Consider the following 17,959-nt stretch of genomic DNA (forward strand, 5'->3'; position numbering starts at 1 on the left):
TGTCAAGCTTGCAGTTGAAGTGCAATTTGGTCATCTCTGATAGGAGGACCGAGTTGTACCCTATGAGTTTTACTACCTGGATTTCCACCCTGCCCTACTCCTACACTTCCCCTTAATTCAGGACCATGTCAAAAGCAAAATACGGTTCTCCTATAGGGAGAAAAGAAATGTTCAAGTAACTCCAGGAGCTATTGCTTTATAGCAAATGCTTTTGATAGTAAAAAATGAGAGAAAACAGATACCTATTTTGTACTCAGAGGACTGGCACACCTCTGTTCAGGAGTTCGAGTCCCAGTCTAGTTCAAGGGTTGGTGCTGGTTGGTGCCAGTATGGCTTCATGAAGAGAAATGGGTTGCTGCTGCTGCTCTGTGTGGGATGCTTGTTTTCACACCATAACGAGATGGTTTAATTGGATATAACCCTGTTCTGCCTTAGGGGAGAATCACTGCCAGGAGAGGCTCTTCCGTTTTCTGTATTCGGTGCAATGAATGTCCTGGAGATTCTGGACTGAAGTAGTTATTGCCTCCTAAGCAGGAGGAAAGAAATAGTTGTTGATCCTGTGGTTTCTGGCTATTGATAGGTGGATCTGCAGCCTAGTATTTGGTGTGAAAGCTTTAAAGGAGTGATATTTTGTAGAGGCTGCTACATACGTACATGTTACCAACGCAATATGCCCTTTATTGGGAAGCAAAGCCTATACGAGAGCATAAGATGAACCTACAACATCTGGAATGGAGGAAGTAAGAAATTACTCATTTCAAAATCCTTTGCCCCTGACCCACCGGCCCCTTAACTTCCTAAGCAAAAACACTCCTACTTTTATCTGTGTTCTAAATCCCACCGTGGGTTGATTGCAACCGAACTGGACACAACAAAGTACAAAGGGTGACATTTACAACTTGTCCTTGCCTTTATCTGGCACCTGTAGGCGTGATGGTCTAGCCAAGTGGAACACCGTCGCTGAATGTCAAAACAAGTTATCTTAATGCAACACGATCGCTGTTATCTTAGCACAAGGCAAACTTAGGTTGCAGTGACCTGCTTACACAGCGCTTCTGAGTAAGGCAGGGAACTTACTATATCTGCCCATGGGTAACAAAACAAAATGCATGGAGGATGACTAGTTCATAGTATCAAACTTAGTTCTTTAAAAGCCAAGACTGCTCCTGCCCTTTATGCTGTGTTTTGAAATCTTTTCTCCAATATTGGTTTGCAGTGATCATGTTCCAGGACTGAAGCCTTTTGTCCCGTGATGTTAGGTTTTACATGTGACAGTCTAGTAGAGGATTTTTTCATATAATTATAAATCTAGTTGGTCTTTATTTATGTGTAGTAGAGGGATGTTGCTACTGTTACATGCCATACTTTGAATCACAGAATGGTTTGGGTTGGAAGGGACCTTAAAGACCATCCAGTTCCAACCCCCCTGCCATGGGCAGGGACACCTTCCACTACACCAAGTTGCTCCAAGCCTCATCCAGCCTGGCCTTGAACCCTTCCAGGGATGGGGCATCCACAGCTTCTCTGGGCAACCTGTTCCAGTGCCTCACCACCCTCTCCGGGAAGAACTTCTTCCTGATATCTAATCTAAACCTCCCCACTTTCAATTTAAACCCATTACCCCTTGTCCTGTCACTACAGGCCCTTGTAAAAAGTCCCCCCCAGCTTCCTTGTAGCCCTTTCAGGTACTGGAAGGTGTAATAAGGTCTCCCCGGAGCCTTCTCTTCATTTAAATGAAGCAAGTGAGGAGCTTAGGGCAGGTGGGAGGTGAGTGTGAGGGATGCAGATGATGTGTGGTCATCTGAAGGAATTAAAGATTGAGGAGAAGGCAGAAAGAAATGGATGTAGCCCCTTACCCTTTCACACTAGGAGCAGGAGAATAAAGACCTTGCCTTCTATTCATCCCAGAGAAAAGTAGTATTTCTAACCTCTGGATCTGGCACTTTTGAAAACTTTGGAATCTGCAGGTAGAACTTCTTTGGCTAGCAATGGTAGGTTTTGCATTTGTTAAGAATTAATGACTTTGTTTATTTCTCTGTCTTAGTATAAGAAATTTACAGATTGCAAATAAGTTAATTTAGAGGAGTTGAGTCTGAGGAGATTTGTATCAATTAGTGTTAACTAATTGACTAGTTAGTGCTGTCAAAATTGTGTTTCTTGTAAAGGATGTGTGTGTAGTTCCCAACAGGCTCACCCCGAAGACTGGAAAACTTGATTTATGTGAACAGTTTTTGTGAGTATTAGAAGTTCAGAGGTCACAGCTTCACTAACATTTATAGGATATATAAGGTTATACATATGAGTAAGAGATACAGGCTTACAAAAAATGAAGAAGGAGAAAGTAACAAAATAATCTGCATATTACTGAGGGGTAACAGCAGAGCACAAATTGCAGCTACATATCCATTCATTATAGTGTGCTGGAGAGGAAAGAGAAGGCAAAAAGGACATACAAGCAGGAGCAGGCCACGAGGTGTGTAATCCCTCAAATTACTCAGCGCTGTGAAGGTCTTACTGTTTCAGATCTTTGTCTATTACCACAGTATCATGTTGTTTCCTGGGACACCATCTCCCAGGGAAGGTGCTTGTATTTTTATCTAGACAGGGACAGTAAATGTCAGCGTCTCCAGCATCACATCACACACCAGCAGAACAGAAGCGGAGGCTTACAACGGTGCTCTGGCTGACTGGGCATGCTGGGGTAGACTCAGGTGTTCGCAGCCAACATGAGGGGCTTATAAAATACCCACTTTTAAATTGATGCGCTGCTTTTTGTTTGGTTTTCTCCCTTGCATACTCAGGAATACTTGTGTAGTTTTCAGTGAGTTCTACGGCCTAGACATTGCAATACAAGGAATATAAAACCTAAAAGACTCTTGGAATAACCTAACAAAAGCTGCTGCATGGAAACAAATCACAGGTGTCATGCTAATAGCTATCTTAACACTTGGCCTGTCTGAAATTCGAAGCCATCATTCAAGTTTGCTAGCAGAAATTTAAATATGTTCCAAGTAATCAGGGGGAGGCTTCCCTACCTCTTTAGGTAACACTTAAATGGTTGAAGAATACTTTTGTACAAGTGAAGTCACAGCTACAGCTGCAGGTGTGCTTATTCCTTTTCCTTCTGAACTCGGGCTCTACAAGGAAAAAAGGAAAGTCACCTCGTTACAAAAACATACCAGTTGTGGAAAGCCACAGCCCAAAAGAGAACCCCAGGGATACAAGGAAGATGGTTCAGCATGGGAGCAAAAGCTTTTAAGAAGTCATTTTCAAAACCACATAAACGCTGAGGCTTCAGCTACTTCGTTAAGAGCTGGAGCTTGGCTGCAGTGCTCCATCGTTATGCAAACTGAAAGATGCCCTGACCTGCAAGATTGAAATAGATGGGTTCCCATGAATTGTAGGAATGGGGGTGGGGTGGAGGCAAATCTTCTCACATATTTTTGTGGATTGATGTTTGACTTCACTCTACTTCCCTGACACATTGCTTTCTCCAGCAATGATAAATAATAAATGCCCCCTGGAAATCATTTATATATTAGTCCTGTATCTCTCTGGAGCCAGCAGAATTACAAACACATTAATTAAAAAACATTTTCAATTACTAAATCTCAATGAAATCCTTAACCTGCTTTGTATTTGGAATTATTCAATGCAGTTGAAAAGCCATGCCAGATGTGGCAGGAAGGTAAGCAGCACACGTTGGAATTGTAATGTGATGCAGCGTGGGGATTAGCTGGAAATCTAATGAGAAACCCAGACTTCTTGATAGATCTGTGAGGCTGGTGCCGATTTCTGTGCCGCAGAATCTTCACCGAACCTCTTCCTCAAACAATCTTAACTTGCCTTGATTAACTACAGCTACACTGTCCTGCAGCAGGTTAGTTTGAGCTGCAGTGAATTTTGGATGCTGGGTTAGGTAATAGGAATGGTCTTTATACTGGCTGTTTGTGCTCCCTTCAACTAAGGGAGAAGGTGCTAAAATGCAACTGCCGAATGGTTCTTGCTCGAATTCACAGAGCTTTAAGTCTCGAGTGAGATGTTTGTGAATGCCCTGGCGTCACATAAACTCTTCTAAACCAGTAGATAACTATGACTTACAGTGATTGAGTGGTCAGACCTTTGCATCGTAACAGGATTGGTGGTTCTTCCTTTAAAATTTTCCACTCCCTGTCTCTGAATGTTTCATTCCATGTGTGCTTCTATGGCTCTGGAGAAGATTCCCAGGTCGTGAACTACAGGAAGAAAGAGTTTCAAGGCCGAGAAAACTGCCCTTATGAAATGCCTTGTTATGCAGGGGTCCTGGTTAAAGTGTAGAATATTTGGGAGATTTCTGTTCATGGGCTGAAACTAAATATGTACTAGAAAATCACACTGCTTTAGTGGCATAGATCTGAAAAATTTCTGTGCATGACTTCATTGGAGGGCTTTTCAAAAGACACCCCTGAAGTCACAAGCTGTTTTAAAAACACCTGAAGACGTGGAAAGAAGTGTCTAAAGCAGATCAGTTTGCATGTCTTTGCAGGCAAAGATATGCTTGATTTGTAGCTGCTGCAAAAAAAATCTTTATTTTCTTTTATAAGAGCTTGTTGCTATCATCTTATTTAGGCTGAACAGTTCCTTTGAACATTCTCTTGATATGTAATTTACAATTGCTGAATGAAGTGTGAAACGAACCTGTAATTAAATCGGGGTATTAAAGTCTAGCTAAATGTCTTACCACCTTTCATTTTCTTTCACACATACTTTCCAAGAGCAAAATACAGAAGAAAACCCCCAATGGAATCCCTACCCATATATAGTACATATAGCAACCGTTTGGTGTAGGGAGCGCTGCAAAGCTTTGCTTTATTGTAGTCACCAGCACACGAGGACAGATGCAGATTTATAAAGCTTTTATTTATTATTCAATTTTTTTTTCAAAGTAATAGAATTGGAAAGTTTCTGGAAAAGCCTGTGGTTTGACAAAACACTGAAGATTTAGGAAATACTCGTTCAGTACCAAAGGAAAAAAGGTAATGGGTGGGAGAAGTTACACAGAAGTATTTTTCTTCATATTTTTCTCACTGGCAACCTGGATTGGAGAAACAAAAAGGATTATTTTGTTAAATGGTAGTATACCAGTAGTACTTGAACTTTCTGTATGCTACGTAACGGCAGATGGTAAACCACCCATCAGAAAAATCAAACTTCTCTGGTGGTTAAAGGGAAGCTAGATGCTTTTTGGGGTTGAAGGAGTTAAATGGTGGGCAGGGAGGAGTAGATCGATAGATGACCTGATAAATACACATTGCGCTGTTACCTACCATGTGTTAAGCACCGATTCCTAATGTGGCTCTGCCCTGGACTATTAGGACTGCACCCTAGAAAAAGGAATACAAACAGTTGTGAGGGAGAAACCAAGGGAACAAAGTATGTAGTGCTTGAGCAGGAACTTTTGTGAACTTAAGCTTGTGTCTGTGTTATGGTTTGAGGGTTAATTCTAATGCTCAGCACTACAGATAAAGTTCTCCTGTGGGCATTTCAGTGACAAGTATATGTCGAATGAATGTGTTTGTGGTTGATGAGTTTGAAAAAAAATTGATTGACTCTTCCTAGGACATAATCAGCTGGACTCTCCCTGCCAGTATATTTACTAGGTGTCTCTGATAATTGATCCAGGACCCGTTTTTACTGGTAACCCTTCAGAGTTCTGTAAGATTCTGTAGCACAAAAGGAAGTGTATGTATGCTAGCAATATAGTTTAAATGCTACATGTACATATTTTTCAACTATGGCTCGTAGATATTCAACTCTTCCGAACAAGGCTCTGAAGTACCTTACCTAATCTGGAATACAGCCATGGTTTGAGCAGATGACTGGCCTACATTACCTCCAGACAACCTTTCCAAATCGTTCAATGACTGTAATCTGTGACTACAAGGTGTGCAGTCAAAATATATGTTACGCTCTGCAGGCAAACTTACTGTAAGGGCACACAGACAAGTAACCACAGCAGCTTGCAGAACCCCTTTCATAGTACATGGTTTCCTAGTGAGTTTCCAGTTTCCTGTATACGTTTTTGTGTGTGTGTTTATTTTTTAAGGAGATAGGAAATACCTCTTCCCCAAAGCATGTCTCAATATCTGATTGCTTGCAGCACTTCTGTACCATGGCAGTGAAACCATCGGCAATTGTCTTTATTTGTTCTTCTGTCATCTGGGGCTTGCGTTTAATGAGGTTGACAAGCAATCTGAAAACAAAGCCATGATAGACAGTTAACACTACCTGCTGCAGTTTGATTTCCCAGTTTTAAATACGCATTCTATGCAGGTACAGCTCATTTATGAGTGTGTTTTGTGTTTTTTTTTTTGTCATGCCTAGAGGAATCTGTGCTTATTTGTGACTCCAAAGGCCCAGTCTACCACAACCATCTATTCCTTTTTGTTATCGCAGTTACAAGTGGGAAAACACTTATTGAAATTATCTGTACGTTGTCTTAATTAAGCACATCTTAAGACTTGCACTGGCAGGGGACCTATATGAAACTGGTCAGCTAAGAGACTGATGGTATTTGAAGAAAATACCCCTCTTTGCCTCTTCCAAGCTATGTGATTGTTATGCACTGTCAAGCTCAGTACAAACATGTAGTTCCATCTGGTTTTCTCCCTGTTGCTAAGAAGTCCCAGTCAGATGACAAAACAAGGGGTTTGTAGCTTCCTTTGCACCCAGCCTCCCCCCAAAGTGTTACAATACGGAAGATTTTCTACCAGGTATTTCTTTTAGCTTACTTCATCTGCCCTAATTCCTGTTCATCTGGAGCAGCAGTGCACAATTTTTCATCGAAGTTGAACATGTCGGGGTTGAATGCTGGAGGCACATATTTGGTATCTATTCCCATGGCAGTGAAACATGGTCTCCTGTAGGCATAGGAGTTGCTGCAGCATTGTGAAACGTTGTCATTTATAGGTGTGGTCTCCTGTTTCCTGCACATATCATGGATCACAATGCTCAGCTGAAAAGAGAGGGAAAGAAGGACAAATGTGGTACACCTTCTGTAACAGAAGACATATGTGATGTTTGTGTGACAGTGGCATAGCTGGGAGTGGATGTTGTCAGATCTAAACTCCTGCTTGGAAATGGCATGGTCTTAACATTTAAAATAAATACATATTCCTGGAGTCTGGAATTTCTTAATCTGCAGTCTGCCCATTGGGCTACAGTCAGTAAGTACAGGTGTTTATTAAGAGACTGTTCAGCTTTTCCAAATGCAAGCTGCCACAGAACCAATTGCCTTACTTACGTTTTCTGAGGGAAAAAAAGCTTAGCTAAAATTTTCACAAGCTACCATCAAACAACTATTTAGGTACTCACATCCATTAAAAATGAACACTCTGCAAATTCTGTTAGGTAGATGCTTAGATTGCCAATTATGAAAAATCATTGTGAGTTTACTATCTCACCGGAATTCCACATTTTAGGGAACAGAAGAAATATGCAAGAGGAGTAGAGCGAGTAAACAAATGCACTCACGTATCCCTCAGAACAAGGCAGGCGCTTGTTTTCAGGAAGCGTGCAGCACTTATTACCAATGGCTGTCATCTTCTTTCCAGTTTCAATCAAGGCATCAGTGGATAACTGAGGCATTTTCTTGGTGTAGCGGATGAGAAGTCTGAAAAGTTGTATCAAAATGACTGTTAGCTTACATTTGAAGAATGTTCTGCTGAGCTAGAGCACTGAAGTGAAAATGGAAGTGAAGACCAAATAAATTTGCCCCAAGCATCACTGTTTACACTCAAGAATACTTATCAGAAAGTACTTACGCTTTAAGAAAGTCTGCCTCGCCGTGGGTAGTGAGGAGCTCACAGTTTGTCTTTACAACATCCTCAGTTTCTTTGATAAGTTTGTTCAATTCCTCTTGCTACAAACAAGTATAAATTTATTAGTAACGTTAGAGCAGGACAGCCTGGTAAGTCATACCTCTTCTAACTCCTATTAGCACTATGATACCCATTTTGCAAGGCCAATCACTTCTGTATAGCCTAGATAGTGCAAGGAGGGCTTGATTCTCATGTGAGACTGAAGTTCTAACCAAAAAGCCATTAAAAAGGTAGCAGGATTTTTGAAATTTCATTTAAATTAATTATCCATTGGACTAATTTTCTAGACAATGGGGTTGGTTGGTTTGTTTGTTTGTTCAAATTGAGTGAATGTTTTTCAAGTATAAGCACTGGTTTTAGTTGGATTATCAGCCGTGAAGGGAACATCCTCTTTCTGTCCCTTGGCCAAAGCCGTCAGTGACTCAGCTCGTGCTGTGGCTTGTGTGTGATTCAGTTGAAGATGAGGAGACCTAAGCTTAGGCATCTCTATGGGAGCTGGCCATGCAGGTTCCCATCACAATCCATGAGCGGCCATACTCAGTATAGGCAGTGGAGCCCATAGAACAGTTCAGCTAACCAGCTATTAATCATCATCTTCAGGACAAGCAGAATCACTTCTGAGAGAGAGAGGCATCAGATGGTTGAGTGAGACTAGTCTGAAATTCTGTAAGGTGACCAACGAAGTTACTCTGTGATCTAAGAAAATTCTTATCCTTGCCATGGGCTCTGGACTGCTTCATCTGCCATTAGAACAGTAACTTCCCCTGGGATTAGTCTCTCAAAATGCTTTCTGTGTGCTCTTTGTGGGAACTTCTCAACGTAAACGTTCTGTGACAGGTACTGACCAAGCATTCTAGTTATCTGCAAACAAAGCTTTGCACCTACAGCATTTCCATAGCACGCAGAAGGGTCGTCTGTTTTGCAGCACTTTTCCAGGAGTGTTTCATATCCCTTAGCAATTCTCAGAATCAGCTGTGTGGAGAACTCAGGGTGTCTTCGTGCGTATTCATAAACAAACCTGAAAGACCACCAAGCCGACAGAATTAGAGCTCCCAAATAACGTGCTGCTTTCTTCATGCACAACATAGTAATTGACAATGACAGTTCCTCAGATGAGCTCAAGTAAGGTGGACAGTGAGCCTGGAATGCTGTTTACTTGTTTTAGTAGCATTTTTTGGTTGTTCTGTTGTCTGCTAAAAGGGCAAATACAAGAGGAACAAAATAGTTCCCCAGGACAGAATACTTCTTAAGCAGATAATGCATGTGGGTGTGCAAAAAGCCCTCGAATAAATGAAAGGCACTGATAAATTCAGCTTTGATAAGTAGGACAAAGCTGAACAGAAAGAGTCAAAAGCATGAATGAGAAACTAGGGGTTTAACTAGGGTTGAAGCTATGTTAGTTACATCCGACTTCCATGTGTTCATCTCTTTCCTCCATATGCACTTGCAACATCCAAAAGAGCAGTTTTCCCAGCAATGGAACATGCCATAGTCCAGAAAAGACAGAAGGATCGTTTGCAGGAACGTTCTAATACAAGCACATGTACTGTTGGCACTACTTACTCTGATAAGTATGCGTCATGGTCTGCTTCAAAGCTTTTACACACTTCCTTATCTTGTATGTATTTTTCAACTAGTGAAGGAAGATCTTCAGGTTTGTCATCAAAATCTGCTTCGATAATGCACTGGCTTCGTTCCACAATTGGTTTCTCACAGCAGTCTTTGATTTTACTTGAGAAAGTATCTTGTTTAGAGCATATATAGGTCATAAGTTCTGCCTGTAAAATCAAAACATGTTATCAGTCAAGCTATGAAATAATAATTTAAAGATAGATTAATTCATCTCCTCTGTCTTTTTCAGACCCTTCCCTTCTTGTTCAGGTCACCTATATCAACCAAACACACATGCTATACTGTGTGTAATGGCTCCTTGCCCTCATGATCATAAAGGGCAACGTCCAGAACTGGTCCAAAACCTAGTTCTACTAACAATCAGCTGAGCAGGCCATGAATTTTTCAGTGGTTCAGGAACCTTCCAGCAGTGTTGAGTACAAGTTCCCTGGACTGTGAATTAATAGCTTTGCAAATTATTGTCTTCCCAAACATTTTTCAAGTATGTAAACATTTTTGAAAAATACTCTGCTTACCCTATCATCCATGCACTCTATCATGTCCCCTTCACAGCACTCTCTGTAGACATCCTTAGTACCACGTAAGATTTTAATAATTTCTGAGAATGGAGCCTTAGGATATTTCTGGCTCAGACGAGCAAGCATACTAGGTGGAAAAGAAGAAAAATACACTTGTTTTAAAGCTCTGTATCGAACAGAAGCCTTGCAATTCACTAACACTCATGATACTGTAGATCAGCATTGTTTCAAGTAAATATTTGTTCGTTCATCTCATCTAATTTCTGGTGGCTACTGAAAAAGGGCATCAACACCTGCAGTGCTCCTTTAAAACAGAGAGATAAGTCTATGATTGTTCTGTTCTATCAGAGGTGTCTGTGTAAGAATTGCACCCTAGAATTCCCCACCACTCTTGAGTAACTGTGAAGCATCTCTCCATTACTTAGCACAGATGTATACAGTCCTAATTAAACCTTTAAATCAAAGCTGACTATATCTAGTAAGGTAACCCTAGTCAATGTTAGTCACAGAATGAAAGCAATTCTCTGTGCTTGGCAGGTGATCCATTTATTAATTGCAAATTCTTTCTTAATCTTAAAAAAATACCTTTGACAATAACTGTGATTCCAAATTTGACTATTTGATTGCTGTAAGGTTCAGACTAGCAACTTACTCTGCTGATTATCAATGTGCCTATCACTAAAAGCAGTAGGCGTTGGAACGGGGAACAGCTTTGGCAAAAATGTAGATTAAACATGCTGGAATCTCTGTTTCTGAGTGACACTCCATCAGTTAACTCTGCATCTCCTGGATTGCTTCTAGAGATTGGTTAATTTCTCTGTAACTCCCATGGCTGATCTTTTTACTAGTACTCGCTATCAGCCTGGAATACACAGGTTCCTCTTTGTGTCCAATCTTTACACAGAAACCTGACCAGAATTAAATGCTACACTTGAATAAACAGGATAAGAAATCATTGTCAGCCTAGTGCTGAAAGACTGACCCACTGATCTCTATTCTGTTGGACAGTGGTCCTCAGTTGGGAGTATTCTAGGAAACATTATGAGTGCAGTTTTCCGACTCAACATTTAGAAGTTAATTGTATACACTGATATTTTGCTCTCGAGTAGTTTCAGGTTTAGGTTAACAAGCCTACTTTTCATAAAAAAGAAAAAATTGATTGGAACTCACTTTGCTTGGAAAGTTCTCTCACCAAACTTCTGGAGGACTCCACAAAAATAATGCTGCTTCACACTCACTTTCTTGGCTCTCTCTTTTATGGCAGTTGCCTACAGTAACAGGATGGACATTGTCACATCAAACTGATTACATCTAATGGGCTGAGAAAAAAGCAAATCTGAAAATCCCACTTCAGAAACACGGCAGGTTCTGGTCCAGTTAACTCTGATGAGAAGTTGAGCAAACTGAGAATTCCTTAGGCAGTCCTAGCCAGTTCACAATCCAGCATTTAACTTCTAGTCTATGCACTATACCTTATGGCACAGTGCAATTCTTCTACAGGCATGCAGCTGTTCACAAAATACTTCAATTCTATTGAAATTCTGCAGCTTCAAGAGAGCATAAATTTTCCTTGAAAGCACTGCAGTGATTACACAAAAGTCATTGGGACTGAGTTTGAGACAAAGGGAAAGTTTGGCTTGCACCATTCTCAAGGTTAACATGAAATCTTAGCTTCAGTTCTCTAAAAAGCAAAGCTTTGTGGAAGTCATCTGCTACTGATTCATAGGGCTAACACATGATTAATCCTGACCCTTCTCTGCAAGTTCTTCATACAAAGATTTGCATGAACAGGAAGATTCTACCCCTTTCTCACTCTTCCTCCGTTATTTGCTTGGGCGATGAATAGGAAAGAGACACCTCTCATACACCTACACGTTAGATGTGGCGATGGTATGTTAGGGTGCCAAGTGAGATCTGTCTTTCCGTAGTGCCTCTGTGATAGCATGCCTTCTCGCTAGTTTACCATAGATGAAAAATCTGGATTCAGTGCATCTGCACAATACTTACAGCTGCCTGATAATGCATAGCAAAGGGGCAAAAAGACAAGCCTAACTATCTACAGTTTGACCTACACGTTAGATGTGGCGATGGTATGTTAGGGTGCCAAGTGAGATCTGTCTTTCCGTAGTGCCTCTGTGATAGCATGCCTTCTCGCTAGTTTACCATAGATGAAAAATCTGGATTCAGTGCATCTGCACAATACTTACAGCTGCCTGATAATGCATAGCAAAGGGGCAAAAAGACAAGCCTAACTATCTACAGTTTGATTCCTTTGTTCTTTCATGTAGAACAATTTAAATATGATTTTTTTTTTTTACCATCTTACTTTCTATGAAGCCATATACAAATGTTTACTGAAAACCACTATGAGAAAGCACAGTTTTGGAATTATAAACCATAATTTAACATTGGTCTTTTAAAGTCACTTCTCACTCTACAGAGAATTGCTGCTAAGATCAGAAGAGACCTTTATGTAGCAGACCAATGGCTTAGTTTTCATCCTCAGTGAAAAATTGGATATACCTTTTCATCCAAGCAAGTACCGACATCACTCTCTTTGCAACAGCTTTGAAGTGCATGTTCATAGTCAGCAGCCAGACCAAGGATTGTTGGGGCATACAGGAAGGGGTTTCTTCTTGCAACAGTATAGATGAAGCTATAAGGAAAAGGAAAACGTAAGTTACATATTCCAATGACGGCAGCAAATGGCCTTAAGTCTCTTACAGCTTCTATAACTTTTCTTTCTAGCTTAGAAACTTATTCTACTTTGCTAACATAATGCTTAGTACTGGTAAATGCTCTGCTAAATCTCACGGTTTCCAAAGGAGGACTCGCTAACAATGACAAAAGGATGAATTTTTTATACTGTCAGCCACTTAGCCTGATGTAAAAATGCTTTTTTAAAATGCATTGTCAAATACGTGAAAATTCTGATTTTGAGTGTGAAAAAATAATCTGTGGCCATTTCACCAAGATTTTTATTGCTAAGTTTTATTCTTTACACTGTTATCTTTCTTCAACCTTTCCAATTACAATGGGGGTAGTAGGAAGCTGGAGCAAGTAAATTATTAAATCAATATTGGAAACACTGTTTTCTCAGGGGATTTTGGAGAAAAAAAAAGTTCCCCAGGATTTATACAATGTGATCTCTTAAAGCCCATTTTTGAATGGAGAAACCTGCTCTGGCATGCAATGAAAAAAGATGATCAGAACTTTGGATATTTAATGATTGAGCAACTGCTTTATATATGCAGATATGAGGTTGAATACGTACAACTTTTTCAAAGTTCCTGCATGTCCACACACTCTGTATAGCTTGGGTATCCCTATTCTGCTCAACTAAATACTTAAACTGTGCAAAATGGTGATTTTTCTTACTGTCCTAGTAATGACACCCGGTTGTCCTGGTACTCCTTGCATATCACATCAGTAGCTGGTCTTTGGTATGGCTGAACGAAGTCCGGTTGGGGAATTTTAAAGGACAGGAAACACTCATTTCTTTCTGGATCAGCTTTACCACAGCAGTCAGCCATTGCACCATATGAGTCACGGAGCTTTTCTACTTGGCAGATTTCATCCAGGAAAATGGAGGGCTATAAGAGAGATGCTGAGGGTCAGAATTACTGTTTATAGAAAGTATATTCTACATTCTATTTAACTGTAAAGTTACAAGAAAACCCAGATTGAAAAGTAGATACATTTTTAGTGGATAAGATTTAAAACATAAATCAGAATAATCTATTGTTTTCAAGACAATTTCTTAAAGTTTTATGTGGTCCAATACCAAAAATTGTTACAATGCTTTATTAAAAAAAAAATCATTTAAAATACTTTGTGCAAGATGGTGATATCCTTTTACTTAGATGGTGATATCCTTTTTCTTGTAGTCTGACTAAACAGAATTTTCAGATTAATTGAAGCAGGATTTGGTATTCTACTTGATGAAAACTTGGGAGACTCAGGAGTTCTCCCTAATGTAGTCATGTTATTTGGTCTGAATGTTAGAGGTCACAAGAACGCAAGCACCTAACTTTCTGAAGGGCCAGGCTGAACCTGCTAGACATCCAGGGGTCTTAAATACCTGCCAACTTCTTTTGTTACCTGATCGTAAGGGATTTTTAAAAAAACTTCTTGAAGGACCTTAAATTAGCACACATACCTTTCCAAGTTACCCCAGAGTGAAAACCCACATGCTTGGGTCACTTTGCTACCTAGAATTAGGCATGTATTTTACAGCTGGGGTTTTGGTACTAAATGCTAACATTTGTTTCCAGGCAATGCTATGCTTAATCTGTCCAAGTGTGGTGTTTGGGCTGCCACATATGGCTCCACAGATCATTTAGGCACTTTTGAAAGGCAGAGTTTCAGAACCTGACAAGACCACGTTCTTTGTTTCATCACTAACATCTAAGCATTGTCTGATGACAACAGCAACACCTGAAAGGATCAGATGTAAATCCTCAACAAGGATGATTCTGGTAGCTGCACAGGATGAGGAGAAACACAGTACCAAAGGACTCACTGCCTACCAGTGATTTTGCGCAATCAGGAGCATCCTCATTGGCCACACACTTCTGTGCCAGGTCAACAACATCCTTCACCAGCTTAGACAGTCCCTCATAAGAGCATCTCTGGAGATACTGGGCAAATGTGACCATGGTACTGAAACACAAAACGTATTTTAGAATATGGAAATAAGAAACGTAACAGTATTTTCAAAGGTGCTTCTGGATTCAAAAGTGTTGGTTCGAGTGACATGCAGAAATGCTTAAACAGAGTACCATGAAGAGCACAGTACCAGATCCCATATCCTTCCTCTTCTTGCCTCCTTTCTGAAAAACGTTTTTAACCTCACTTCCTAAGAACAAAAGTCTGGAATAATCAATTAGAAACAAAACAGAAAAGGCTGTGATTTGAGTTTTCTGCCACTTTTACCAGCATACTCATAAATGACATAAACTAAGCTGGTTTTTGCCATTGTTACAAATTATGAACTTCACAGAAGCACAGAATGGTTTAGGTTGGAAGGGCCCTTAAAGACCATCCAGTTCCAACCCCCCTGCCATGGGCAGGGACACCTTCCACTAGACCAGGTTGCTCCAAGCCACATCCAGCCTGGCCTTGAACACTTCCAGGGATGGGGCATCCACAGCTTCTCTGGGCAACCTGTCCCAGTGCCTCACCACCCTCTCTGGGAAGAAATTATTTTTATTACTCGTGCCTATTTTCTTTTCACATAAGGCACACAGATTTTCTCATAAGGCTTGCAGGGAGTTCTTTTCCCAGAGAGCAAAAAAGTCATTAAGCCTTTTGCAGGTCTTCAAGTAGGCTCTGCGTACCAACAGTAAGAAGGCTAACTCAATGCCGTGCTGCATTGAGACATATACACTCTTCACTAGCTCATTCAGTATGTTTTACTTTCCCTTTTTGTCCAAAGACAATCAGAAAACGTAAGCTGAACATTCACTTACACTGCCTTAAACGTCTCTTCCTTCAAATCATTGTAGCGATGGGCAATCTCACTCTTGTGCTCTAGGAAGAAAACCAAAGAGAACGATGATGCTCACCGTCACTGATGATGCTGTGCTAGACCCCTTAAAGAAAACATTCTGGGCACCTCAGGCCACATTTTCAGAAGTGTTCAGCATTCACCCAACTCTTCACATAGAAGAGTCATTTCATTGCTTTGAAACACACCAAGCTAATGCTGAGCATTTGTAAAATCCCACCTTTGGGTACACCGTGCTGGGTAATCTGGACTGATTTTCCAGGAACTTCAATCTAAAGCTTTCTTCATGCCACTTTGACTCCTTGTTGTCACAGATGACCATTCTTGTCTATTTGTCTGTAGGTACCTAACTCTTACACTCATCTTTCTGAAGGAACCCAAGCAAGTAATTTTACGATTCTAATGCAATATTTACCTCTGTAAGCACATACTTAATTCAAATATTCAAAATGACTGCTGTGGTTTACCATTAAGGGTTAGCAAGCACGTCCTATGCATAACCAACAACATGATCATGTCTATGGTACAACTGAAGGAACACAGCTACAATTAGTAGAATTTTCTCATTTTGAACACAAAATTATTAGCTTGGCAGACTCATATTCTTATTCTACCCGGTGCATATCGCTTGTGCTCTTGATGAGAAGTAAAGCAGATAAATGCCTTCCCTGGGTCCTGATGGTAATAAATACAGGTTGTAGTTATACCTTGTTCTTGGCGAGAAGACTCCCTCAAGATTCTCTCAACAGATGCTGAGGCATGTGGCCACACTAATGAATGAGCTAGAATGGGGCGGTTATTTTGTTCTAGAAATACCATTCAGGAGCATTTAGAAAACATGAAGAGTAATTCCTATACCTAACAGAATATACCTGCTTTGATAATAAGGATTTCAGTGCAGAAAATTGTAATTTAAAGATTTTTTGCTGCTGTTCATTGGCATTCCCAGTCACCTCCTGAAAATTCAGATTTGTTAAATTTGGGTATTTCCATGTTTCAAACAAAAATCAAAAATATCAGTGGAAAAATTTCTTGGACTGCCTGCAGAAATATTTCTTTGACTAAGGTGTAAAGTTTTACAATGCTGGGACAAATAACAGAATGAGTTTTCAGCTAGCCCAGAGTGAGATGTAGATTCTTTTGGTTTTTCACCTACTCATGTGAAAACAGTTGCCTTTAATTGGTGAAGAGCTCTCTTAAGAACTGCTGTTCATAAGACAGCACTTGCAAAAGCACGGTGCATCTGCTACGTCCATGCTGGAAAGTAGCAGATTCTGAATAATCATCACCTGTTCCTGAACTACACTGATGCCACAAAGGGATGTCACCAGACTTACTCGCCCAGTTGTTGTCTGGAGTGTTCTAGCCATCTCCTCACCATTTCTTCATTTGATTTCTTTTCAAGTCAACCGAATTTTTCTGTTCTCTTTGGATCAGGCTTGCAAGAATTGTTCGTGAAATTGCATTCAAGTCATTAAATTGCTATAACAAAGACTGCAAAGACAACTCATTAATCCTTTCTTACCTGTATCACGAGCAACTCTTTGGAGATTCCTGGATGTAGCAGAATTAAAGAGGAAAATGAATGAAATTAATGTTACCCACTTCATGGTTGCAGATTATGATGTGGGCTAAATTACTCAAAAATGCTAGGAAGATTGAAAGGAAAGCATTTCCTTATATACTCTTTACTACACATGTCTGTAAAACATTAACCATAGAGTTGGCATTTGTAGATTTCCATTTGGTCTGAAGAAGATTTCAAAACTTGGACTGTCCTTGCCAAAAATGAATTTGATATTATTTGTTTATTATGTGTTACTCTCGGCCTTTTTGTCCTGAAAAGGTTGAACCTTCCAGCACCCAAATAGATAAAAGTTTTGCGTAAATTTCCTTATCAAATGACAAACAAGGAGTTCAAGGCATCAGACAGAAAAGTCATCACGTCTAATCCTATAGCCGTGCTTTTTTTTTTTCCCCTACTATTTGTCCAAAAGCAAAGCAGGTTGGTATTGTACAGTAACAGTGCACCCAGACAGGACTCAGTCTGCATACATACTTGTAATTAGAGAATTTTAATTTTAAATCACTTTACAAAGATGAGATGGCTCATCTAGACTTTGATATAAAAACTACAGATTGGTAAAATACAGCAGTGAACACAAAGATACAGGCAAACAGCGTCTCCAGTTTCAACTGGCTTCCAAATTCCTAAAGAAACAGAAAGTAAAAGTGTGGAATTGGTACCAAGGAAGCTGGATCTCACCATATATGTAGCTCCAGAGAGGAACAGTTTTATGCAGACAACAGATGTCTCTGCCAGCAAGTTGGAACTGACACTTTTACACTGTATAATACTGCATCTCACTCCAAATTTTGGGACATGCACTTAGGATAATATCCAAGAGGAAGGCTGCTCAAACAGCCAAAGGGCTGATGTG

General features: G+C 40.2%; 1 protein-coding gene across 1 annotated transcript; it reads right to left on the reverse strand.

Moving 5' to 3' along the window:
* Positions 1-4,883: 4,883 nt before the first annotated feature.
* On the reverse strand, positions 4,884-17,172 carry LOC104503765 (serum albumin-like). The gene is made up of 15 exons (XM_010161618.1): positions 17,044-17,172; positions 15,481-15,541; positions 14,539-14,671; positions 13,388-13,602; positions 12,533-12,665; positions 11,180-11,277; positions 10,007-10,136; positions 9,423-9,637; positions 8,745-8,877; positions 7,803-7,900; positions 7,513-7,651; positions 6,771-6,994; positions 6,100-6,232; positions 5,307-5,363; positions 4,884-5,074 (listed from the first exon to the last, which is right to left on the reverse strand). The coding sequence occupies exons 1-14, from the start codon at positions 17,126-17,128 to the stop codon at positions 5,313-5,315; spliced, it is 1,848 nt and encodes a 615-aa protein (XP_010159920.1). The 5' UTR covers positions 17,129-17,172; the 3' UTR covers positions 4,884-5,074; positions 5,307-5,312.
* Between the last annotated feature and the right edge of the window lie 787 nt (positions 17,173-17,959).

Source organism: Eurypyga helias, unplaced genomic scaffold, assembly GCF_000690775.1.
Source record: "Eurypyga helias isolate BGI_N326 unplaced genomic scaffold, ASM69077v1 scaffold23701, whole genome shotgun sequence".
NCBI lineage: Eukaryota > Metazoa > Chordata > Aves > Eurypygiformes > Eurypygidae > Eurypyga > Eurypyga helias.

What these genes read in the sequence shown, in the direction of transcription:
- LOC104503765 (XM_010161618.1), bottom strand. Translation starts at nt 17,128, where the DNA reads ATGAAGTGGGTAACATTAATTTCATTCATTTTCCTCTTTAATTCTGCT. An exon ending in GAGAGAACTTTCCAAGCAAA is followed by an intron (nt 10,137 to 11,179) that starts GTGAGTTCCAAT and finishes TTTTCCACCTAG; the next exon opens with TATGCTTGCTCGTCTGAGCC. An exon ending in GAGGCAGACTTTCTTAAAGC is followed by an intron (nt 7,652 to 7,802) that starts GTAAGTACTTTC and finishes ACAACTTTTCAG; the next exon opens with ACTTCTCATCCGCTACACCA.